Below are 27,491 nucleotides of genomic sequence, written 5' to 3' on the forward strand. Positions count from 1 at the left end.
TCTTTTCAACGTGCATTTTTAAACTAAAATAAATAAAAAATTCTGACCCCCAATGCAAGCACATGGGCATCTTACAGATTGTGTGTCTATTTTGTAAACTATGGATACGTCATCTGTCAATCAATTAGACAAGATGGGGGGCGGGAGTGCTGCGCTTATCGGTTGAGCAGTTTAAAAAGGTATAAATAAAATAGATAGATTTAAAAAAAAATCATGACTTAAACTCCTGCTCGTTTTGATAAGTCTATGCAATGCCGTGAGGTTGTGCTTGTAACTTGACCTTCACTTTAATGCGAGCAGAGAGGACCTTTTAAACCCAAAGCCAGTGCGTTACCTTCAGCCAGCTCCTTCTGCCCCTCTATCCTGTCCGCATATCCCAGCAGAGAACACAATGCCTGCAGTGCTCAGTTAGGAAGATACTTCTAGCTGTCAGACCCCCTTATTCACCCCTCCATGTTCCCAACACCTTGGGCAGCTATATCCAGCATTGCGCTTACACCCGAGCCCCTCCCTCCACACAACTCTAAGGGGAGCCAGGAAAGAAGCCTGTTCCACACACACCCATTCATTTTCTAATGTCCAAACCTTCACCTCAGTGCCTCCTATTTAAAGAGGGATGGTGCGCACACTTTGCCGAGACCTCACATAAAGAGGCCTGCCAGTGGCGGCCGAAAGTGCCAAGGTAAAAAGAACATGGCAAGAAGCAAATAGGTTAGCACCACTATTGAAATGTATCTCTTGTAATGCACAATATATCCTCTGACCATGCAATTATAGAACTTGTAGTTCTCAGCCACGTGGCCTAGAAAGGATGCATCCGCACCAGGCTACATTTTTGGTGTGGCTGGTAGCAACGACTGGCGTGGACAAGTGGGGCACGCATGCATAACTTGATAGTCTAATCCTGTTTTAATCAACTTTCCAATTAATTTCTATTATCACATTTGCTTTTTTCTCTTGATATCCTTTGTTGAAGAGTAAACCTAGGTAGGCTGTGTTAGCAACGAATATTGCATCCCTATAAATACTTGAATGCACTGCTGCCAGATGTCAAAAGAAACGTGTACGCTCAAGAGCTCACCTACTATTAGTCTTTAAAAAAAAAAAAGGATATTAAAGAGAAGTAAACTGAAAAGTTGTTAAAAATGTCATGCTCTATCCAATGTATTTAAGTTTAACTTTGACTTTACTGTGCCTTTATCATATTTATAACAAATCATCTTATAGAAACAGAACTTTAATTATACATAGATCAAGATAACAGTGGTACAGAACAGGTGTTTACTTACAAAAACTGTGGCGTCGTCAGAAAGCTTCTTCCTCCAAGATCCAGTGGGTATTTAAACATCAAAAAGTAGTATAAGTGGCCAACCAAATTTCCAATCAGCTCATTAATAACCCTTGGAGAAAAGGACACAAGCGATTAGTGTGAAACAGACTTTATTTCTATTAAACATAACAGACCATTTATAGACCCTTAAATACAAATAAAATTGTGTAATAAGTACAAGAATACAAGTTACTGTGCTAGAGGAAACATACTCAATATTGGTAAGAATTTACATTTCCTGATGTCTGTGTTAAATGTGGAGCTATGCAAACTTTGCTTAGAAACTACCGATGACAATGAATGATCAAATACACAAGATGCTGTGTTTAAATAATTTAACCCCTTAACGACAAATGCAATGTTGTTAAGCACATGCACTGTACAGCGGCTGTGTTGAGACCCCGGCAGGACTGCAGTATTTCTGCATCAGTGTGCATCTCATGCCATTGCTAGATACCTGCATGTGAGGCTATCCAGCAGCAGTGCAGTAACAGTCAATTATGACTGTTACTGTGTATACAATCACTGACAGCCAGCCACAGTGATTGTATATTTACAAATAAAGCTTAGATACTGGCATGCTGCAATACATGCTGGTATCAAGCTCACAGGCCTATCAAAGCCAGTCACAGTGATCACATGTCAAAAATGAGAATCCATTGTTTGTTAACAATGGCTTGAGATTATATTTATTTAAATCGTTTATTTTTCACAATTTTATTTTAATAAAGTGTTTTTTTAATCTACATTTTTTTTCTGCCCTTGGCAATAAAAGGGTTTAATAAAAAATGTATGCCAAAATGCAACTGAGTACCTAATCTGGCCTGCCTAGTTTCTCCATTTATACACTTTTGTGTAGCAGTTTTGAATTGAGTGACCGCTATTAAGCTTACAGTCCAATAATAGCAAATTTTAGCATTAAACCGATAATTCTATCTTTATAGTATTTGGCCTATATGTGCTTTAAATAAAAAACATAATTTATGTAAGAACTTACCTGATAAATTCATTTCTTTCATATTAGCAAGAGTCCATGAGCTAGTGACGTATGGGATATACATTCCTACCAGGAGGGGCAAAGTTTCCCAAACCTCAAAATGCCTATAAATACACCCCTCACCACACCCACAATTCAGTTTAACGAATAGCCAAGAAGTGGGGTGATAAGAAAGGAGCGAAAGCATCAAAATAAGGAATTGAAATAATTGTGCTTTATACAAAAAAAATCATAACCACCACAAAAGGGGTGGGCCTCATGGACTCTTGCTAATATGAAAGAAATTAATTTATCAGGTAAGTTCTTAGATAAATTATGTTTTCTTTCATGTAATTAGCAAGAGTCCATGAGCTAGTGACGTATGGGATAGTAAATACCCAAGATGTGGAACTACCACGCAAGAGTCACTAGAGAGGGAGGGATAAAATAAAGACAGCCAATTCCACTGAAAAATAATCCACAACCCAAAACAAAAGTTTTAATCTTAATAATGAAAAAAACTGAAATTATAAGCAGAAGAATCAAACTGAAACAGCTGCCTGAAGTACTTTTCTACCAAAAACTGCTTCAGAAGAAGAAAACACATCAAAATGGTAGAATTTAGTAAAAGTATGCAAAGAAGACCAAGTTGCTGCTTTGCAAATCTGATCAACAGAAGCTTCATTCCTAAACGCCCAGGAAGTAGAAACTGACCTAGTAGAATGAGCCGTAATCCTTTGAGGCGGAGATTTACCCGACTCTACATAAGCATGATGAATCAAAGACTTTAACCAAGACGCCAAAGAAATGGCGGAGGCCTTCTGACCTTTCCTGGAACCAGAAAAGATAACAAAAAGACTAGAAGTCTTTCTAAAATCCTTAGTAGCTTCAACATAATATTTTAAAGCTCTTACTACATCCAAAGAATGTAAAGATCTCTCCTTTGAATTCTTAGGATTAGGGCACAATGAAGGGACAACAATTTCTCTACTAATGTTGTTAGAATTCACAACCTTATGCAAAAATTTAAATTAAGTCCGCAACACCGCCTTATCCTGATGAAAAATCAGAAAAGGAGACTCACAAGAAAGAGCAGATAATTCAGAAACTCTTCTAGCAGAAGAGATGGCCAAAAGGAACAGAACTTTCCAAGAAAGTAATTTAATATCCAGAGAATGCATAGGTTCAAATGGAGGAGCTTGTAAAGCCCTCAGAACCAAATTAAGACTCCAAGGAGAGATTGACTTAACAGGTTTGATACGAACCAAAGCCTGTACAAAACAATGAATATCAGGAAGATTAGCAATCTTTCTGTGAAAAAGAACAGAAAGAGCAGAGATTTGTCCTTTCAAGGAACTTGCAGACAAACCTTTATCCAAACCATCCTGAAGAAACTGTAAAATTCTAGGAATTCTAAAAGAATGCCAGGAAAATTTATGAGAAGAACACCAAGAAAACAGAATTTATGCTTACCTGATAAATTACTTTCTCCAACGGTGTGTCCGGTCCACGGTGTCATCCTTACTTGTGGGATATTCTCTTCCCCAACAGGAAATGGCAAAGAGTCCCAGCAAAGCTGGTCACATGATCCCTCCTAGGCTCCGCCCACCCCGGTCATTCGACCGACGGACAGGAGGAAATATATATAGGAGAAACCATATGATACCGTGGTGACTGTAGTTAGAGAAAATAATTAATCAGACCTGATTAAAAAAAAAAGAGGGCGGGCCGTGGACCGGACACACCGTTGGAGAAAGTAATTGATCAGGTAAGCATAAATTCTGTTTTCTCCAACATTGGTGTGTCCGGTCCACGGTGTCATCCTTACTTGTGGGAACCAATACCAAAGCTTTAGGACACGGATGAAGGGAGGGAGCAAATCAGGTCACCTAAATGGAAGGCACCACGGCTTGCAAAACCTTTCTCCCAAAAATAGCCTCCGAAGAAGCAAAAGTATCAAATTTGTAAAATTTGGCAAAAGTGTGCAGTGAAGACCAAGTCGCTGCCTTACATATCTGGTCAACAGAAGCCTCGTTCTTGAAGGCCCATGTGGAAGCCACAGCCCTAGTGGAGTGAGCTGTGATTCTTTCAGGAGGCTGCCGTCCGGCAGTCTCATAAGCCAATCGGATAATGCTTTTAAGCCAAAAGGAAAGAGAGGTAGAAGTCGCTTTTTGACCTCTCCTTTTACCAGAATAAACAACAAACAAGGAAGATGTTTGTCTGAAATCTTTAGTAGCCTCTAAATAGAATTTTAGAGCACGGACTACGTCCAAATTGTGTAACAAACGTTCCTTCTTTGAAACTGGATTCGGACACAAAGAAGGTACAACTATCTCCTGGTTAATATTTTTGTTGGAAACAACTTTCGGAAGAAAACCAGGCTTAGTACGCAAAACCACCTTATCTGCATGGAACACCAGATAGGGCGGAGAACACTGCAGAGCAGATAACTCTGAAACTCTTCTAGCAGAAGAAATTGCAACCAAAAACAAAACTTTCCAAGATAATAACTTAATATCTACGGAATGTAAGGGTTCAAACGGAACCCCTTGAAGAACTGAAAGAACTAGATTTAGACTCCAGGGAGGAGTCAAAGGTCTGTAAACAGGCTTGATCCTAACCAGAGCCTGAACAAATGCTTGAACATCTGGCACAGCTGCCAGTCTTTTGTGAAGTAAAACAGATAAAGCAGAGATCTGTCCCTTCAGAGAACTTGCAGATAATCCTTTCTCAAAACCTTCTTGTAGAAAGGATAGAATCTTAGGAATTTTTATCTTGTTCCATGGGAATCCTTTAGATTCACACCAACAGATTTATTTTTTCCATATTTTATGGTAAATTTTTCTAGTTACAGGCTTTCTAGCCTGAATCAGAGTATCTATTACAGAATCTGAAAACCCACGCTTTGATAAAATCAAGCGTTCAATCTCCAAGCCGTAAGTTGGAGGGAAACCAGATTCGGATGTTCGAATGGACACTGAACAAGAAGGTCCTGTCTCAAAGGTAGCTTCCATGGTGGAGCCGATGACATATTCACCAGGTCTGCATACCAAGTCCTGCGTGGCCACGCATGAGCTATCAAGATCACAGAGGCCCTCTCCTGATTGATCCTGGCTACCAGCCTGGGGATGAGAGGAAACGGTGGGAATACATAAGCTAGGTTGAAGGTCCAAGGTGCTACTAGTGCATCTACTAGGGTCGCCTTGGGATCCCTGGATCTGGACCCGTAGCAAGGAACCTTGAAGTTCTGACGAGACGCCATCAGATCCATGTCTGGAATGCCCCATAATTGAGTTATTTGGGCAAAGATTTCCGGATGGAGTTCCCACTCCCCCGGATGGAATGTCTGACGACTCAGAAAATCCGCTTCCCAATTTTCCACTCCTGGGATGTGGATCGCAGACAAGTGGCAGGAGTGATCCTCCGCCCATTGAATTATCTTGGTCACTTCTTTCATCGCCAGGGAAGTCCTTGTTCCCCCCTGATGATTGATATATGCAACGGTCGTCATGTTGTCTGACTGAAACCTTATGAATTTGGCCTTTGCTAGTTGAGGCCAAGCTCTGAGAGCATTGAATATCGCTCTCAGTTCCAGAATGTTTATCGGGAGAAGAGACTCTTCCCGAGACCATAGACCCTGAGCTTTCAGGGATTCCCAGACCGCGCCCCAGCCCACTAGGCTGGCGTCGGTCGTGACAATGACCCACTCTGGTCTGCGGAAGCTCATTCCCTGTGACAGATTGTCCAGGGTCAGCCACCAACGGAGTGAATCTCTGGTCTTTTGATCTACTTGAATCGTCGGAGACAAGTCTGTATAATCCCCATTCCACTGTCTGAGCATGCACAGTTGTAATGGTCTTAGATGAATTCGTGCAAAAGGAACTATGTCCATTGTTGCAACCATCAATCCTATTACTTCCATGCACTGCGCTATGGAAGGACGAGGAACAGAATGAAGTACTTGACAAGAGCTTAGAAGTTTTGATTTTCTGACCTCTGTCAGAAAAATCCTCATTTCTAAGGAATCTATTATTGTTCCCAAGAAGGGAACTCTTGTTGACGGGGACAGAGAACTTTTTTCTTTGTTCACCTTCCATCCGTGAGATCTGAGAAAGGCTAGGACGATGTCCGTATGAGCCTTTGCTTTTGACAGGGACGACGCTTGAATCAGGATGTCGTCCAAGTAAGGTACTACTGCAATGCCCCTTGGTCTTAGAACCGTTAGAAGGGACCCTAGTACCTTTGTGAAAATCCTTGGAGCAGTGGCTAATCCAAATGGAAGTGCCACAAACTGGTAATGCTTGTCCAGAAAAGCGAACCTTAGGAACTGATGATGTTCCTTGTGGATAGGAATATGTAGGTACGCATCCTTTAAATCCACGGTAGTCATAAATTGATTTTCCTGGATAGTAGGTAGGATCGTTCGAATAGTTTCCATTTTGAACGATGGTACCCTGAGAAATTTGTTTAGGATCTTTAGATCCAAAATTGGTCTGAATGTTCCCTCTTTTTTGGGAACTATGAACAGATTCTAATAAAATCCCATTCCTTGTTCTCTTATTGGAACTGGATGTATCACTCCCATCTTTAACAGGTCTTCTACACAATGTAAGAATGCCTGTCTCTTTATTTGGTTTGAAGATAATTGAGACCTGTGGAACCTTCCCCTTGGGGGTAGTTCCTTGAATTCCAGGAGATAACCTTGAGAAACTATTTCTAGCGCCCAAGGATCCTGAACATCTCTTGCCCAAGCCTGAGCAAAGAGAGAAAGTCTGCCCCCCACTAGATCCGGTCCCGGATCGGGGGCTATCCCTTCATGCTGTTTTGGTAGCAGTGGTAGGCTTCTTGGCCTGCTTACCCTTGTTCCAGCCTTGCATTGGTTTCCAGGCTGGTTTGGGTTGTGAAGTATTACCCTCTTGCTTAGAGGATACAGAATTAGAGACTGGTCCGTTTCTGCGAAAGGGACGAAAATTAGGCTTATTATTAGCCTTAAAAGACCTATCCTGTGGGAGGGCGTGGCCCTTTCCCCCAGTGATGTTTGAAATAATCTCTTTCAAATCAGGTCCAAATAATGTTTTACCTTTGAAAGGAATGTTAAGCAATTTTGTCTTGGAAGACACATCCGCTGACCAAGACTTTAGCCAAAGCACTCTGCGCGCCACGACAGCAAACCCTGAATTTTTCGCCGCTAATCTAGCTAATTGCAAAGCAGCATCTAAAACAAAAGAGTTAGCCAATTTAAGTGCTTGAACCCTGTCCATAACCTCCTCATACGAAGATTCTTTACTGAGCGATTTTTCTAGTTCCTCGAACCAGAAACACGCTGCCGTAGTGACAGGAACAATGCATGAAATTGGTTGTAGAAGGTAACCTTGCTGTACAAAAATCTTTTTAAGCAAACCCTCTAATTTCTTATCCATAGGATCTTTGAAAGCACAACTATCTTCGATAGGAATAGTAGTGCGTTTGTTTAGAGTAGAAACCGCCCCCTCGACCTTGGGGACTGTCTGCCATAAGTCCTTTCTGGGGTCGACTATAGGAAATAATTTCTTAAATATAGGGGGGGGGGACAAAAGGTATGCCGGGCCTTTCCCACTCTTTATTTACTATGTCCGCCACCCGCTTGGGTATAGGAAAAGCGTCGGGGGGCACCGGAACCTCTAGGAACTTGTCCATCTTACATAATTTCTCTGGAATGACCAAATTGTCACAATCATCCAGAGTAGATAACACCTCCTTAAGCAGTGCGCGGAGATGTTCTAATTTAAATTTAAATGTCACAACATCAGGTTCAGCTTGATGAGAAATTTTTCCTGAATCTGAAATTTCTCCATCAGACAAAACCTCCCTCATGGCCCCTTGAGATTGGTGTGAGGGTATGTCAGAACAGTTATCATCAGCGTCCTCTTGCTCTTCAGTGTTTAAAACAGAGCAATCGCGCTTTCTCTGTTAAGAAGGCATTTTGGATAAAAGATTTGTTATGGAGTTATCCATTACAGCCGTTAATTGTTGCATGGTAATAAGTATTGGCGCACTAGATGTACTAGGGGCCTCCTGTGTGGGCATAACTGGTGTAGACACAGTAGGGGATGATGTAGTATCATGTTTACTCCCCTCATTTGAGGAATCATCTTGGGCAATATCATTATCTGTTGCATTACTGTCCTTACTTTGTTTGGACACTATGGCACAATTATCACATAAATTTAAATGGGGAGACACATTGGCTTTCATACAAATAGAACATAGCTTATCTGATGGTACAGACATGTTAAACAGACTTAAACTTGTCAACAAAGCACAAAAAACGTTTTAAAATAAAACCGTTACTGTCACTTTAAATTTCAAACTGAAAACACTTTATTACTGAATATGTGAAAAAGTGTCTTAAAGCATTAAAAGTATTGCACACCAAATTTCAGAGCTTTAACCCTTAAATTAACGGAACCGGAGCCGTTTTTACATTTAACCCCTATACAGTCCCAGAATGAGGCTCTGTCTATAACTAGAAAGGCCCCCATCTGAAAAAGGTGTCCAACACAGTGCCTGCTGTTTTTCTAAACATTCCCCAAGATTATAATACCAATAATTAGTTAGAATCTGCATAATATGCCTAGTAAAGCAATTGTTTTAGCCCAGAAAAATGTCTACCAGTTTTTAAGCCCTTTTTGAAGCCCTTTATTCTTTTATGTTTAACTAAGAAAATGGCTTACCGGTCCCCATGAGGGGAAATGACAGCCTTCCAGCATTACATGGTCTTGTTAGAAATATGGCTAGTCATACCTTAAGCAGAAAAGACTGCTAACTGTTTCCCCCAACTGAAGTTACTTCATCTCAACAGTCCTGTGTGGAAACAGCAATCGATTTTAGTTACTGTCTGCTAAAATCATCTTCCTCTTACAAACAGAAATCTTCATCCTTTTCTGTTTCAGAGTAAATAGTACATACCAGCACTATTTTAAAATAACAAACACTTGATAGAAGAATAAAACTACATTTAAACACCAAAAAACTCTTAACCATCTCCGTGGAGATGTTGCCTGTGCAACGGCAAAGAGAATGACTGGGGTGGGCGGAGCCTAGGAGGGATCATGTGACCAGCTTTGCTGGGACTCTTTGCCATTTCCTGTTGGGGAAGAGAATATCCCACAAGTAAGGATGACACCGTGGACCGGACACACCAATGTTGGAGAAATGTAAGTCTTCCAGACTCTATAATAAATCTTCCTAGACACAGATTTACGAGCTTGTAACATAGTATTAATCACTGAGTCAGAGAAACCTCTATGACTAAGAATCAAGCGTTCAATTTCCATACCTTCAAATTTAATGATTTGAGATCCTGGTGGAAAAAAGGGCCTTGAGATAGAAGGTCTGGTCTTAACGGAAGAGTCCAAGGTTGGCAACTGGCCATCCGAATGAGATCCGCATACCAAAACCTGTGAGGCCATGCTGGAGCCACCAGCAGTACAAACGAACGTTCCATTGGAATTTTGGAAATCACTTTTGGAAGAAGAACTAGAGGCGGAAAGATATAGGCAGGATGATAATTCCAAGGAAGCGACAACGCGTCCACTGCCTCCGCCTGAGGATCCCTGGATCTGGACAGATACATGGGAAGTTTCTTGTTTAGATGAGAGGCCATCAGATCTATTTCTGGAAGTCCCCAGATTTGAACAAACTGAAGAAAAACCTCTGGGTGAAGAGACCATTCGCCCGGATGTAACGTCTGACGACTGAGATAATCCGCTTCCCAATTGTCTACACCTGGGATGTGAACCGCAGAGATTAGACAGGAGCTGGATTCCGCCCCTAGAAGTATCCGAGATACTTCTTTCATAGCCTGAGGACTGTGCGTCCCACCTTGATGATTGACATATGCCACGGTTGTGACATTGTCTGTCTGAAAACAAATAAACGATTCTCTCTTGAGAAGAGGCCAGAACTGAAGAGCTCTGAAAATCGCACGGAGTTCCAAAATGTTGATTGGTAATCTCGCCTCCTGAGATTCCCAAACCCCCTGCGCTGTCAGATACCCCCATACAGCACCCCAACCTGACAGACTCGCATCTGTTGAGATCACAGTCCAGGTTGGACGAACAAAAGAAGCCCCTTGGACTAAACGATGGTGATCTATCCACCACGTCAGAGAGTGTCGTACATTGGGATTTAAGGATATTAATTGTGATATCTTTGTATAATCCCTGCACCACTGGTTCAGCATACAAAGCTGAAGAGGTCGCATGTGAAAACGAGCAAAGGGGATCGCATCCGATGCAGCAGTCATAAGAATTTCACCTAGAATTTCCATGCATAAAGCTACCGAAGGGAATGATTGAGACTGAAGGTTTCGACAGGCTGAAACCAACTTCAGACGTCTTTTTTGTTAGAGACAAGGTCATGGACACTGAATCTATTTGAAAACCCAAAAAGGTTACCTTTGTCTGAGGAATCAATGAACTCCTAAACTATTAAATGAAGCACAGACAAAAGGCCTTATAAATTTAAATGAATTACATTTTTTAACAATAAAATTTCCAAGAACCCCCACCTTCTATTTTTTACCCAAGAACCACAAATCCATCAGTAACCCACCTGGCCGCCCTATCATTTCCGGAATTAGCTCCCTTACCTCTAATTTATCTCAATACATTGACCAATTCCTTCAGAAATACGTTAAAATTACCGGCTTACTTAAAAGATTCAACCCACCTGTTAAATATATTAAATCAGATTAAGTGGAATGAAAAGTATATTATGGTAACCTGCGATGTAATCAGTCTCTACACTAATATAGAGCATAAATTAGGACTTTTGGCAGTTAAATACTTTCTTAATAAAGATTTGAATCTAAAAATAGAACAAATCAAATTCATTCTAGAATGTATAGAGTTTATTTTAACTAATAATTATTTTGTTTTTAATGGTAAATATTATTTACAACAAAAGGGAACGGCAATGGGTACCAAGTTCGCACCCAGTTATGCTAACTTGTTTATGGGTTATTTGGAAGAACATTTTATCTTCAATGGAGCATGGGGTGCGAACTTGGTATCTTATAAAAGGTTTATAGATGATATTTTTATAATTTGGAATGGGGATTTTGAACTCTTGAATTTATTTTTGGAAGATTTAAATGTAAATAACCTGGGTCTAAAATTTACAAGCGAGATTAATAGTAAATCAATACATTTCCTTGACCTGGAAATTAATATCATAGAACAAAATATTTGCACAAAGACGTTTTTTAAAAAAGTTGATGCAAACAACTATGTACATATAGAAAGCTGCCATCTGTCAAAATGGATTGATAACATACCCACTAGCCAATTTACTAGAATTATGAAAAACTGTAACAATTTAGAAGATTTTGACACACAGTCACTAACCCTAAAAGAAAGATTCATAGATAAAGGCTATGATGAAAATATTATAAAGAGTGCAATAGAGACAGCAAAATTGAAGGATAGAGAGGTACTACTTAAAGGTAGGGAAGTAAATCCACCAGAACCTAATGAACAGATGAAAAAATTGAACATACCTTTTATCACCAGATATAATGCTCAACATGGATACATGAAGACTATCTTAAATAGACATTGGCATCTTATAAAGAATGATCATATCTTAGGAGATCATGTGAAAACACATCCCGAGATTATTTATACAAAAGCAAAAAACAATTTAGCACCGAGTATGTATAGGAAAAATACTAATCAGACAGATTTGGATCTTACTGGGTCCAAATTAAAAGGATTTTTTCCATGCTACAGTTGTGTGGCGTGCAAATATAGCACAAAAATTAAGGAAGTTAAATCCACCACAAGGGAACACACACACTTAATCCATGATCTAATTAGATGCAGTGATAAAGGGGTGATTTATCTTCTTCAGTGCCCGTGTAATAGACAGTATTTAGGTCAGACCCAGAGAAAACTGAGAGACAGAATTAGAGACCATGTTAACAATATTAACCCCTTAATGACCACAATGTACCCTGTATGTCACTGGTCATTAAGGGTTTTTTCAGCACATAATAGCACAAGTCTAGCAAGAACACACTATTAATGCTATCCCTCCAGCAGGCTTTGTGGAATAGAGCAGTCTCAACGCTGGTGGCAAGACCGCGATATAAAACAATCAAGTCCCAAAAAAAGGTCAGCGACATACAGGGTACGTCGCTGGTCCTTAAGGGGTTAAGAATGGGTTTGAAGGCCATTTTGTATCCAAACATTTTAAAGAATACCATGCGAGTAATGCTAAAGATCTACAGTGGTGGGGTATAAAAAAAGTGCAGAGAGATGGTAGAGGTGGAGATTATGAAAAACAGATTCTATATAAAGAGGCAGAATTAATTTACTACTTCGGTTCATTGGTACCAGAAGGGCTAAATATGGAATTAGACCTCAATCCATTTCTACATTAATAATTATGTATAGTAACCAGTCTTTTATGAATTAAGTATATCTATTAACCTTAAGATCTTTCAATAATTCTATACTATCTAGGTTTTTAATGTTTCTTTTATATATGTTTTCACATTAATTTTAGATTACATTTACCCGATTTATAGATAATTTTTAAGGATATACATGACTTTATATTACATTTAAATGAACTGCTGGCCCCTATTAAATATGAATCTTAATTGTAGTCTTAGGCCCCGTATAAGGAATTATTTGAGATAATATGAAATTGGAAATAACGTATTTATTATTAGAATGGGTTATGATGTCTTTTACCCCAAAAATATTTAGGTTTTTATGTATCTTTTATATATGTTTTCACATTAATTTTAGAATACAGTAACCCTATTTATAATGAGTTGTTTTTTTAGGATATATATGTTTTTTATAAATCAATTGTTTGCCCCCCTTTTTTGTAAATATGGTCTGTGGTCCTATATAATGAACTATTTGAGCCAATATATAATAGAATGAATTAATATAATATTGACATGTGCTAGGACATAATAGATAGATAATATTATAGAGCCTGCTTCTTGTTTTAGATTATTTATTATTATTATTTTTAAAACACAAATTAGGTTTATATTAATTGTGATAGAGTGGATTTTGAACGATTATATTTATTATTTATGTATAATATTAACTATTGCACATTTTAACTTTTTTGAGTCTCTTATACATTTTAGATTAGTTTTTTTCATCAGAGAAAATATATATTTTTAATTTTTGAAAACGTTGCACAATTTTTATGAGCAGTGTTCCTTTAAATGAACAGAGATATACTGGCATTATGGTGAATAATTAATTAGCCAATGATGCAAGAGAATTGAAAAGGCTATATAAAGGCAACACATAACCAGGTTCTGCATCTTGATAAAGGCCTGTAACGGGCTGAAACGCGTAGATGTTTTCTTGTGAACCTGTGAATCTGGATTCTCCATTTACCCGTAAACTAACCAGAGCGCTCTGTGTTTTTTGAATTTCCCGCATTGGGACTGACAGAAGGGAAACCCCTCATCTGATTGGGTGGTGCGTGTCCACGTGATAATTTACACAACGTCACACGCTGAAGGAGGAAATTTTCGCTGCTAACAGACAGAAAGACCCGGACGCCTAAACGAGGTGATTCACGTACCCGGTCGAGGCTTAGATGAGAGTAAGTCCGTCCGGAAGATTGGTCTGAAGAGTAAAGGTAAAGCCTGGAACTTTATTAACTTGATTTGAAAGTGCAGTTATTTGGATCTACTGTTTACAATATACTTTTTAAGCTACCCGTTTTTGCCGTCCTACTTTGGATAACACCTATGAACTTATTTCATTCACCGCATCAACAGAAATATCAATTGGGAACAAATAACCTATTAAGATCACTGCTCATTTTTTAGCTCGGCTGCCTTATATATCTGTGTAATCAAGAATATAATTACACATCTTTTATTTATCTACTTGTTTAAATTGTGTTTTTATACCACCGGTGGTAAATTGTTGAATATTAATTTGTGTATGGATATTATATGTGATTTATTAAATTGATCCTTTTGTGTCATTTTAGTATTTGCTAATCTCTCTCTATCTGGATATCACCTCCTATATATTATAATAGGCTCCATTTAAATATTATTATATCTATTTTTAGGACTTGGGCACTTATTAGTGATATATATATATATATATATATATATATATACATATATAGTGGAATATTTTAATATACCCAGCTGTCTAGCGCCACACTTATTTCCCTTTATCAATGAACTCTTTGGTAAATTGATCCTCCAACCATGTCTTTGAAGAAACGACACAAGTTGATTCGTATGAGATTCTGCAGAATGTGAAGACTGAGCAAGTACCAAGATATCGTCCAAATAAGGAAATACTGCAATACCCTGTTCTCTGATTACAGAGAGAAGGGCACCGAGAACTTTTGAAAAGATCCTTGGAGCAGTTGCTAGGCCAAACGGAAGGGCCACAAACTGGTAATGCTTGTCTAGAAAAGAGAATCTCAGAAACTGAAAGTGATCTGGATGAATTGGAATATGAAGGTATGCATCCTGTAAATCTATTGTGGACATATAAATGCCCTTGCTGAACAAAAGGCAGAATAGTCCTTATAGTTACCATTTTGAATGTCGGTATCCTTACATAGCGATTCAATATTTTTAGATTCAGAACTGGTCTGAAGGAATTCTCCTTCTTTGGTACAATGAATAGATTTGAGTAAAACCCCAGACCCTGTTCCAGAACTGGAACAGGCACAATTACCCCAGCCAACTCTAGATCTGAAACACATTTCAGAAACGCTTGAGCCTTCACTGGGTTTATTGGAATGCAAGAGAGAAAAAATCTTCTCGCAGGTGGCCTTACCTTGAAACCTATTCTGTACCCTTGTGAAACAATGTTCTGAATCCAAAGACTGTGAATCGAATTGATCCAAATATCTTTGAAAAATCGTAACCTGCCCCCCCTACCAGCTGTGCTGGAATGAGGGCCGCACCTTCATGTGGACTTGGGAGCTGGCTTTGACTTTCTAAAAGGCTTGGATTTATTCCAGACAGGAGAAGGCTTCCAAACGGAAACTGTTCCCTTAGGGGAAGGGTCAGGCTTTTGTTCCTTATTTTGACGAAAGGAACGAAAACGATTAGCAGCCCTGTATTTACCTTTAGATTTTTTGTCCTGAGGCAAAAAGGATCCTTTCCCCCCAGTAACAGTTGAAATAATAGAATCCAACTGAGAACCAAACAATTTATTACCTTGGAAAGAAAGAGAAAGCAAAGTTGACTTAGAAGTCATATCTGCATTCCAAGTTTTAAGCCATAAAGCTCTTCTAGCTAAAATAGCTAAAGACATATACCTGACATCAATTCTAATGATATCAAAGATGGCATCACAAATAAAGTTATTAGCATGTTGAAGAAGTTTAACAATGCTATGAGTATTATGGTCTGACACTTGTTGCGCTAAAGCCTCCAACCAGAAAGTGGAGGCAGCAGCAACATCAGCCAAAGAAATAGCAGGTCTAAGAAGATTACCTGAACATAAATAAGCTCTCCTTAGAAAGGATTCAAGTTTCCTATCTAAAGGATCCTTAAATGAAGTACTATCTGCCGTAGGAATAGTAGTACGTTTAGCAAGAGTAGAGATAGCCCCATCAACCTTAGGGATTTTGTCCCAAAACTCTAATCTATCAGATGGCACAGGGTACAGTTTCTTAAACCTTTGAGAAGGAGTAAATGAAGTACCCAGATTATTCCATTCCCTAGAAATTACTTCAGAAATAGCATCAGGGACAGGAAAAACTTCTGGAATAACTATATGAGGTTTGAAAACCGAATTTAAACGCTTAGTAGATTTAGTATCAAGAGGACTAGACTCCTCCATCTCTAATGCGATTAACACTTCTTTAAGTAAAGAACGAATAAATTCCATCTTAAATAAATATGAAGATTTATCAGTGTCAATATCTGAGATAGAATCTTCTGAACCAGATAGATCCTCATCAGAAACAGACAAGTCAGAATGATGACGGTCACTTAAAAATTCATCTGAAATATGAGAAGTTTTAAAAGACCTTTTACGTTTACTGGAAGGAGGAATAACAGACAGAGCCTTCCTAATAGATTTAGAAACAAATTCTTTTACATTAACAGGAACATCCTGAGCATTAGATGTTGAAGGAACAACAACAGGTAATTGATTATTACTAATGGAAATACTATCTGCATTAGCAAGCTTATCATGACATTCATCACAAACTACAGCCGGAGGAACAGTTACCACAAGTTTACAACAAATGCACTTAACTTTGGTAGAACCAGCATCAGACAGCGTCTTTCCAGAAGTAGATTCTGATCCAGGGTCAAGTTGAGACATCTTGCAATATGTAATAGAAAAAACAACATATAAAGCAAAATTATCAAATTCCTTAAATGACAGTTTCAGGAATGGGAAAAAATGCCAATGAACAAGCCTCTAGCAAGCAGAAGCAATGAAAAATGAGACTGAAATAATGTGAAAAAAAGGTGGAGACAAGAATGACGCCCACATTTTTTGGCGCAAAAAATGACGACCACATTATTGGCGCTAAGTACAACGCCTATATTTTTTGGCGCCAAGTAAGACGCCACATCCGGTGACGCCGACAAAAATGACGCCCACATTTTTGGCGCAAAAAAACGTCTGAACACAAAAAACGACAAAAAAATGACGCAACCACGAACAACTTCCGGCGTCAACTAGGGCGCCGGAAATGACAATTTTTGCGCCAAAAGTCAGCGCCAAAAATGACTCAATAAATTGAATCATTTTCCGCCCCCGCGAGCCTAACAGCCCACAGGGAAAAAAGTCAATTGAAAAGAATTTTTAAGGTAAGAAAAAAATAATCCTTCATATGCATTATCCCAATAATGAAACTGACTGTCTGAAATAAGGAATACTGATTACCCTGAATCATGGCAAATATAAGTTTAAACACATATATTTAGAACTTTAAAAATAAAGTGCCCAACCATAGCTTAGAGTGTCAAATAAAATAAGACTTACTTACCCCAAGACACTCAACTACATATAGTAGAAAGCCAAACCAGTACTGAAACGAGAATCAGTAGAGGTAATGGTATATTAGAGTATATCGTCGATCTGAAAAGGGAGGTAGGAGAAGAAATCTCTACGACCGATAACAGAGAACCTATGAAATAGATCCCGTAGAAGGAGACCATGGTATTCAAATAGGCAATACTCTCCTCACATCCCTCTGACATTCACTGCACTCTGAGAGGAAAACCGGGCTCCAGCCTGCTGCGAAGCGCATATCAACGTAGAATCTAGCACAAACTTACTTCACCACCTCCACGGGAGGCAAAGTTTGTAAAACTGAATTGTGGGTGTGGTGAGGGGTGTATTTATAGGCATTTTGAGGTTTGGGAAACTTTGCCCCTCCTGGTAGGAATGTATATCCCATACGTCACTAGCTCATGGACTCTTGCTAATTACATGAAAGAAACTAGATATATGGGGCATTACTAAAAATCAAAACAAAATGTCGCTAAAGAAAAATGCCTGCAAATAGATTCCCTAGTTTTGTAAAATGCTTATAAAGAAAACTGCAAAACATGTTTTTCAGTATTAAAGGAATAGGAAACCCCAAAGATTTATTTAAAAGTGTCTGTTTACACCTTTGTCATGTTAAAGTCTTACCTTAAATTAAGCTGTAAATAGCCTACTGCACCCCTTTCTGTATCATGCAGCAGGAACAGTAAAACAGTTATTTTATAATTAATATTGTTTCTGGGCACTTTGAAATGTCTGTCAAGCTCCGCCCACTGATGACATCACGATCCGGGGTACAAAAAGGCTTTCTATTTACAAACGGCTCACTAGTTAGATTCAACAGACTGTCAATGCTATTCAGCAGGGTGCCTAGATGTAGCACAGATTGTGATGTCATCAGTGGGCAGAGATTTGCAGCCATTTGAAAGTGGCCAGAAACAATATTCATTTTAAAATAACTTTTTTTAATGATCCGGCTGCATGATATAGAAAGGAGTGCAGGAGGCTATTTGCAGCTTAATCTAAGGTAAGACTTTAAGATGACTAAGGTGTAGACTGTCCCTTTAATGTATCAGATCGAACATAAAATTTTAAACAATTTCCAATTCACTTCTATTACCAAAATTTGCTTAATAATTTGGTATTCTTTGTTGAAGAAGTAGCATTGCACTACAGAAAAGCTAGCTGTACACCTTGGGTGAACCTGTGACAATTAGGTATAAATGTGCAGCCAGTATAAATGTGCAGCCAGTAATAAGCAGTTAGCACCCTGTAGCGATTGCTGTTCCTGAGCCTACCTAGGTGTGCATTTCAACAAAGGATACCAACAGAACTAAGCAATTAGTATAGAAGAAGAAAACTGGAAAGTTTGTATTTGTATGCTCTATCGGAATCATGAAAGAACATTTTTGGATATCATGTCCCTTTAACCCTTTCGTGACAGGGTTAAAGTACCTACATCAGAACAACTGTTCCGATGTAGACAAATTGAAACTACGCGATCGTGCATACGATTTCAATTATTGGATCGCATCTGGGGGGCGTCCCTACAATCCTAGGAACGCCCTCCAGACCGCGATTAAATCCTTGAAGCACAGAAGGCATCAGGACAGCCATTAGCTATGACGTTCTATTCCGTCATAACGGCTTTAAAGCCCAGCTTTAAAAGGTTAAATGCTGCTTTATTGTGATTTTACATACACATATATTATGTGTAGAGCCGGTGGGACCGCTCTATACGTCACTACACTGCAGAAAGGGAAATGGAAGTAGGTGAAGGAAAAACCACACATTTAAAAAATAATAGCTACTGATATCAACTGACATTTTGCCTTTGTTATCCATCACTTTAAATATAGTAAATGCCTTATAAAATGTACTAGTCTTTTGCAATTTCTTAGTCGTGTTGGGCTAAACACTACAGAAAATGTAATATAAATTTTCGCGTGTCCCAGACAAGTAAGAAATTGTAGTGGATGAGTAAAAAATACTTGTTACGCTTTTCCTATCTTTAGCATTGGGTGGACTAGTAACTATCACTGTTTGAGTCTGAACTACTGTTAATATCAGGGGGCAATTTAACTTCTTTAGCTTTTCACAATCCGCTACTTACAGGGAGAATTGCTTTAAATGAATGTGCGTTTGTATCTAATGGATTTGACAACACAATTAATGTTATTTCACATACTTCTATAGGTTATCACAAGAAGGCCCAGTTTGTCTGGAAAGAAAACTGTATATAATATGTATTGGTGTGCTTAAAAAGGGATAGTAAAGTACAAATTAAACTTTCATGATTCAGATACGGAATGTAATTTTAAACAACTTTCTAATTTACTTTTATAATCAAATTTGCTTTGTTCTCTTGGTATTCTTAATTGAAAGCTAAACCTAGGAAGGCTCATATGCTAATTTCTAAGCCCTTGAAGACCACCTAATATCTGAATGCATTTGACAGTTTTTCACAGCTAGAGGGCATTAGTTCATGTGTTTCATATAAATAACATTGTGATCATGCAAGTGGAGTTATTTAAGAGAAAGCACTAACTGCCTGAAATGCAAGTCTGTCAAAAGATCTGAGATAAGGAGGCACTCAGCAGAAGCTTAGATACAAGGTAATTACAGAGGTAAAAAAGTATTTATTTCTATAACAGTGCTGGGTATGGAAAACTGGGGAATTTGTATTAAAGGGATTTTTTTTTAAACCATAACATTTTTGGTGTTTACTATCCCTTTAACAAGATAATCATGGGGACACCAATATGGAGTAAAAATGCCAAAATTGCCCTGGTCATTTAAGCACGGAAACGGAAGTTTTGGCTAAATTTAATTTAGTTTATTTGTAATTGAGAGATGGCTCAGTCAATCTCTATGGCTTCAATGTTAAGCTGTTGAGAAGGAAAAAAAAACAAATAACTGGAAATAAAATCAACGTGGTCTAAATGTAATGCCAGTCATTTTAGTGAATATTTTTTCTTACAAAACAGAAATGCAAAAACTATTTGCAATGTTAATTGTTTTCTTTAATATCTATTGACTGAAAATAAAATTCTACACAGTACAATACTTACGATCCACCAAGAATGTAGTTAAAGCCAAGAATGACCCAAGGAAGATAACAGGCCTAGAAAAGTGGAAAAGGATAAGATGAATATTTTTTTCTTGTTCCATGTAAAAACAAACCATATATTTATAAAAAAAAGAAAAAAATATGATATCACATTTTAAAATGTATTACACTTATATACTTCTTTTGTTGAGGAAAATATGTTATTTTATCCTTATGGAGAGTAAACCACTAGAAAATAACATATGGTGCACAGAGGACAGGAAGTGGATATTTTACATATGGCACTCTGTTAAAATGAACTAGGTTTCCTTGTCTTCCTCTGCAAACCACAAATTTAACATTAAAAAGGAGGGGAAAATATGATTGAAAGCTGCTAGCGTATACACCAAATACCAACCAACAGAAACCTATTAGTATAGCAACACGTTGTGGCTACTTGCAAAATACCAATAGGGAACACTGCTGCAACAGGACAGTTACTAGAAAATGTTTAATCAGTAATAATGATACATTCATCTGGTAATTGTAATCCTCTTGTATAGGTAGATATACACAAACACATTTATTATTGTTTTTTTCCAGCAGGACAATGCTCCCTGCCACACAGCCAGGTCAATCAAGGTGCGGATAGAGGAGCAAACAGATCAAGTCCCTGTCATGACCAGCCCAATCTCCAGGTCTGAACCCCGTTGAACACCTCTGGAATGTGATCAAGAGTAAGCCATCAAACAGAGCCGAGCTGCTTGTATTTTTGTGCAGGAGAGGCATAAAGTCACCCAACAGCAATGCAAAAGACTAATGAAGAGCAAGCCAAGACGCATTAAAGCAGTGATTAAAAGTCAGGGTTATTCCCCCAAATACGGATTTCTGAACTCTTGCCAAGTTATAACATTAGTATTGTGTAAAAATGAATATGAACTTGTTTTCTTTGCATTATTTGAGGTCTAAAAACACTGCAGATTTGTTATTTTGACCAGCTGTCATTTTCTGCAAAAAATGCTCTAAATGACAATATTTTCATTTAGAATTTTGGATGAATTTTATATTTATCAGCCCCTTTAAGGTACTGCATGAGTGCACATCCTTTGTAACTGGTAACCATTATGGTTGAATCCTTAGTGCAGAAGTAGCTATTTTTGTGAAATCAATGGCTTTATTTCCATTTAAAAGGGACAGTAAAGACCTTGTAATTACAAGACATTTCTGTTGGGTTTCTATAGAATAAACATTTCAGCCAAGTATAAACATTTTTTACTGCAATTGTTTGCACCCATCATTTCCCTTATTTGTAGGAGTCTGGGCTTTAGTCTGCAGATAAGTCATAATGTTAGTATAAAGTACAATGTTTTGCAGATAGAAGTTAAGATCACTTTGGAACAGATATGTAGCAGAATTAGCCTTGAGCAGTCAGCAGGTGCATTTCAAATTCAGAGAATTTGAAAATAGTAAATTTTCAGAGCAAAATAAATTAAAAGGGGACAAAAGAATGAAAGTATATTTTAGCGTTGTTTCATTATGCATAACTGAAACCTTTATATAAAAACCCCAAGGTGCTTACTATCCCTTTAAATGTCAATGTTACATGCACTAAATTGAAAAATGTAATGAATATAAAACACAATGCAAGCAACTGTGTAAAATCTGTTTAACCTACCTTAAACCTTGTTCCAAACCAGAATGACACAATTGTATCTCTGTTTAACTGGGACCAAACGTATAGTACTGACATGATAAGAGGTATCATTAAAAGCTGAAATATAGAAAACAAAATACCTTTTTTCAGTATATTTATATGAGCAGATGGAAAATGCACTGTAAAATGTTGTGTTTCAGAAGTTTAATGTTTAACCCTTTGACTATCTCTCTAGCATCCAAGGGGTTAAATTGGTCTCTAATACAGATATATACACACACACACAGTATAAATATACATATTTATTTTTTTTACAGTTATGCTGCATCACTTTTAACTATTATGTCCCTTTAAAGTGAATGTAAATTTAGATAAAGTGCCCAGTTTTTAAAAATTCGATAAAAAACAGGGGCACTTTAATTCATCAAAGTTTACATTTCACTCCTGTTGTGGAAATACTTACCTTTTAATCTTGACAGTCGCTGCATCGCTTCCCCCGCACGTCGCAAAGCCTCTTCCCGGGTCTAAATTAGGAATCTGGCTTCCTCCAATCACGGCTTTGAATCAGACACTGATTCCTCCGGGGGGGAAGCCGTGATTGGAGGATGACTAATCCGTCATTTCTGACATATGAAGAGGCTTTGCGATGGCCGGGGGAAATCGCTGGAGCGGCTATCAAGATTAAAAGGTAAGTATTTTCCCAACACAAGTGAAATGTAAATTTTGAGGAATTAAAGTGCCCCTGTTTTAATCAGATTTTTGCAAACCGGCCACTTTATCATCTAAATTTACATTCACTTTAAGCACTATAGGACAGAATGTATAGTAAACAAAACCACAAACTGCTGCCATTTAGTGGCATGTGCCTGAGCATATCTAAATATGTTCAACAAAATATATCAAGGGTACAAAGAAAATGTAATATTTGAAGTTAATTGAAACATTAATGCACAAACTACGACCATTTAATCGTTTTCACAAACTATTTTTATTAAAATGGAATCCGTGTTTTGTGCTTCTTTAGTTTGCAAGCTTTACCCTAACAGGTAGGTATTTTACAGGTTGTTGAGTGCTCTCTGATCTTCCTAACTGCTGCAAGGCTTCTACTGCAGCACCGAACACTTGTCTCCGCTCTTGAACTATCATGTACTTGCAACTAAAAGGCAACAGGTTGTGAGTGCAAAGAATAAATGAATACATCATTACTTCCATCTGCTTTTCTAAAGTTCCTGTATTTACCAGTCTCTCATCCTCAAAGACTCTAGTAGCGATTAAAAAAAATATAATAAAAATAAAAAAATTAAAAAATTAGCAAAAGACATGTAACCATTTTACACACACGGAGCTAATCCACTATGATTGCTAAATTCTACCTACAGTATTCTTTGCGTTTGTTAATATATGATGCAGTTTGTACTCATTTTACTATATTGATGGGCTAATCAAATTAAAAAACAAACACTACAAAATGATGTGGTATTAAATGGTACTTAGAAACAAGAATTACCCAACACACATTTTTTCATATAATTAAAGGGACACAAAAGTACTATGGTGAGACTGTACAGCCCCGGTATACTAATGCAAGGCAACAAATAGCCTAGCTTTTTTGTTATTATCAGTTAACTCTTTGATGACAAATTGAAATCACGCGATCAAGAAATTTCAATGATGGGATCAGGTCAGGGTGGTGTCCCTATGACGCTAGGCACGCCGTCCAGACCGCGATCCCATCCTGGAATCGAAGTTGGCTTCAGGACAGCCAAATGTCTAGGACGTTTTATTCCGTCCTAATGGCGCTAAAGCCAGGCGTGGTTAGGACGGAATAGAATGTCGTAACGGCCTTAAAAGGTTCATTTGCACCACAGCCTGGTTAGCTAAATCTGTGTCCCTGTTAGCGTCATTTTGTAAAAGGGACAGTCGGCTTCAAAATCGTTATTGTTTAAAAAGATAGATAAACCCTTTATTAACCATTCCTCAGTTTTGCATAGCCAACGCTGTTATATTAATACACTTTTTACCTCTGATTACCTTGTAATCTGATCACATGGCTATTTATTTATTATCTATTGACTTGCATTTTAGCCTATAAAGTGCTGTGTTCTGCACAATTCTGGGAGTGAGCACAAAGTTATCTATATGGCTCACATGAACTAGCAGTTTCCTGTTGTGAAAAGCTAATAAAAAAGCATGCCATAAGAGGTGTCTATAGTGGCTTAGAAACAGGCAGAAATTGAGGTTTAAATGTTATAAAATATATTACTATAACAATGTTGGTTGTGCAAAGCTGGGGAATGGGCATTATCTATCTTTTTAAACAACAACAATTTTGGTGTTGACTGTCCCTTTAATTACAGTTTAACTGCTGTGATATGGCATGGACTTAAAAGAAAAATATTTTTAAGAAAATTAGTTATGCAGGATGGTACATTTGTTATAAATGTACAAGTTGGCTACCCCATCTTTAGTGAGCACTGACAACTGTAATGAATCTAAACCACAAAAGGTATGAGACACAAAAATAATCACCATAAACAACTGTAGCAAATATTTAATTATGTTCACAAAGTGCCCATTTTTCTTACCTGCATGTCCATTAGCAATCCAGTTATCTATGATCTCATGGTTAACGAAATCTGATTAAATAAACGTGGCTTGATTCACTTTTTTTTTTTTTTTTTTTTAAATAAAGACTTTCTGAAAATTAAAAAAAAAAGTCACCATAAAAATATCCAGCACAGGTGTATGCAAATTGCTACAAGCTGTAGGGCCTTGCAATTTAACTTCCAAACACACATGAAAAATTACTAGAAGCAGCAGCACACAAAAATATCATTGCTTTTTTTAATTAAAGTTATAGTAAATCCGAGCGTCACGTTTCTACCTCTAAACAAATAGCTGTGCTAGCATAGAGAACACTGTCAGATGACTAGCACAGCTATTGGTTTAGAGGTGGAAACGTCACCTCATTGAGAAAAGAGCACTGCGCCGTGAGCGGCCGGAGATGCTGATTTTAGAGAGGAGGCCACAGCACAGAAAGGGTGAGTTTAGCTCCTTTTTTCCACAAACTGATCAAGTCCAGTTTATTTTTAGTGATGGTAAATCCTAGCATTTTTTTATTTTTTTTTTTAACGCTCGGATTTACGATTACTTTAAAGAAGATATTAAAAAAAAAAAATCATTAGTCATGTTGGTCTGAAACAATGTCTGTTTTTATCTTATTTAATTCAATAAAGTAATTATATTTTTGACTGCTGCTGCTTCTACTAGTAATTTTTAAACGGAAAAAAGTCATACCCTAACCAAGAGCTCTTCCGCCACACCAAGTTTAATAAAAGCCTATGCTAATCAAATGTTTCAAATGTAAACTATGGATGACTAACACATTTTCCAGCAATTAAATGAATACTTTGCATCTATGTACCACCTACTCTGCTGCAATCTATTATTTTCCATACAGACCAAATTAACTTTCTAGTAATAGAAAACATTTTCTTTCGTCTCACGCATCCCATAATCCCTAGTGCTGAACACACAATGTGCTATAACATAGGTTCCATAGACTTATATAAAATCTGTATGTTTTAGATATTACTGAGCTAAAGTTTTTTTGAAGGATACAACAATACAAATCCAGTTAAACAGAAGCATGAACATATAGTCTGCAGGTCTTCCATCAAACGCACCTACATACAAATAGAAAAAACAGACAGTGATATTCAAGATCAAAATAATAAGAAATCAAAACTGTATAATGAAATAAAAAAAAAAAAAAAAAAAAAAAAAAAAAAAAAAGGGACTCTAAATACATTTAGGTCATCTTATTTAAAAAAAAAAAAAAAAAAAAAAAACACACACCAGCACTACATGCCTTTAAGAATCTGTAAATGGCATGTATACAACAGTATTTCTATATGTGGTGAGTGTGCTACTTACAGGGACATTCTAGGCCAAAATAAACTTTCATGAGTCAGATAAAGAATATACTTTGAAACAATTTTCCAATTTACTTTTATCACCAATTTTGCTTTGTACTCTTGGAATTCTTAGTTGAAAGCTAAACCTAGGAGGTTCATATGCTAATTTCTAAGCCTTTGAAGGCCGCCTCTTCTCTCAGGACATTTTGACAGTTTTCACCACTAGAGGGTGTTAGTTCATGTGTGTCATATAGATAACACTGTTCACATTGAGTTCCAGTGAGCCAGTAATGATTGGCTAAAATGGATGTCTGTCAAAAGAACTGAAATAAGGGGGCAGTTTGCAGAGGCTTAGATACAAGGTAATCAGAGGTAAAAGTGTATTTATATAACTGTGTTGCTTATGCAAAACTAGGGAATGGGTAATAAAAGGGATTATCTATCTTTTTAAACAATAAACATTCTGGTGTAGACTGTCCCTTTAAAAGGGACATAAAGGTGCACTTGTCTGAGCATTTTATTGCAGTAATGCTTCTGTATAACTGTTTAACCCCTGCAAATGTGTTAAACAGTCACCTTCAGGGCAGCAATGCACTACGGGGGGTTAGCTGAACATATCTGGTGAGCCAATAACAAGAGGCATATGTGAATAGCCACCAATTACCAGCTAGCACCCAGAAGTTCATTGCTGCTCCTGAGACTACCTTGCTTGCCTTTCAAGAAAGATACCAAGAGAACAAAGAAAAATTAAAAGTCTTAATCGTATGCTCTGAGCCATGCAAGTTTAATTTTGAGTTTCATGTCCCTTTAACAATGTCTAACATAATTAAAAGATCTCAAACATTGTACTCTAGAGTACTTAAATCATCCTAGTACAAAATCCAAAACTATTTATTTAAATATTTGATTTTTAAATTAAGTTTCTTCTTTTACTGTGTGTTTAAACTGTGCAAAGGGTTAAAAAAAATATAGTCAATGTATACTCCAAGAACAATGCCATGCTTCTCCGGTTAAGGAAGAGGCCAATGATTGGAACACACTCGTATGCCTATTCCTTACAGGCTCAAAAGCTTGTGTCTGTACCTAGAGTGGCAGAGAACAGATGAAGGGGTTTAACTTTCACTTGGCACACAAATAAAAAGATTTTTTTTTTTTTTTTAAAGGGATAGGAAAGTCCAAATAAAACTTGCATGGTTAACACGCTTTTAAATTAACTTCTATATTCAAATGTGCTTCGTTCTCTTGGAATATTTTGTTGAAAAATAATACGCACATAGCCTACACTAGTGGGAGCTAGCTGCTGATTGGTGTCTTCACACATTTGTCTCTACCGATTGGCTAACTAGATGAGTTCATCTAGCTGCCAGTAGTGCAATGCTGTTCCTTCAGTAAAGGATAACAAGAGAACTAAAGGGATAGGAAAGGAAAAATTAAACTCGTGATTCAGATAAGAGCATGTATATTCTCAAATTTGCTTTGTTTTCTTGGTATCTCTGGTTGAAAAAGAATATGCACATATCCTACAGTAGTTGGAGCTGCTGCTAATTGGTG

General features: G+C 37.5%; 1 protein-coding gene across 1 annotated transcript in view; it reads right to left on the bottom strand.

Moving 5' to 3' along the window:
• The window catches only part of DERL1 (derlin 1), an 84,409-nt gene that overhangs the window by 10,828 nt on the left and 46,090 nt on the right, over positions 1 to 27,491 (bottom strand). Inside the window, exons 3-7 of the mRNA XM_053715329.1 lie at positions 25,645 to 25,709; positions 24,609 to 24,635; positions 22,045 to 22,140; positions 20,392 to 20,444; positions 1,290 to 1,400 (exon numbers count right to left, since the gene is read on the bottom strand). Of these exons, the coding sequence (XP_053571304.1) occupies positions 1,290 to 1,400; positions 20,392 to 20,444; positions 22,045 to 22,140; positions 24,609 to 24,635; positions 25,645 to 25,709 (352 nt within the window). The remainder of the gene's footprint in view (positions 1 to 1,289; positions 1,401 to 20,391; positions 20,445 to 22,044; positions 22,141 to 24,608; positions 24,636 to 25,644; positions 25,710 to 27,491) is intronic.

The sequence above is a fragment of the Bombina bombina genome, chromosome 5, assembly GCF_027579735.1.
Source record: "Bombina bombina isolate aBomBom1 chromosome 5, aBomBom1.pri, whole genome shotgun sequence".
In the NCBI taxonomy this organism is placed as follows: Eukaryota; Metazoa; Chordata; class Amphibia; order Anura; family Bombinatoridae; genus Bombina; species Bombina bombina.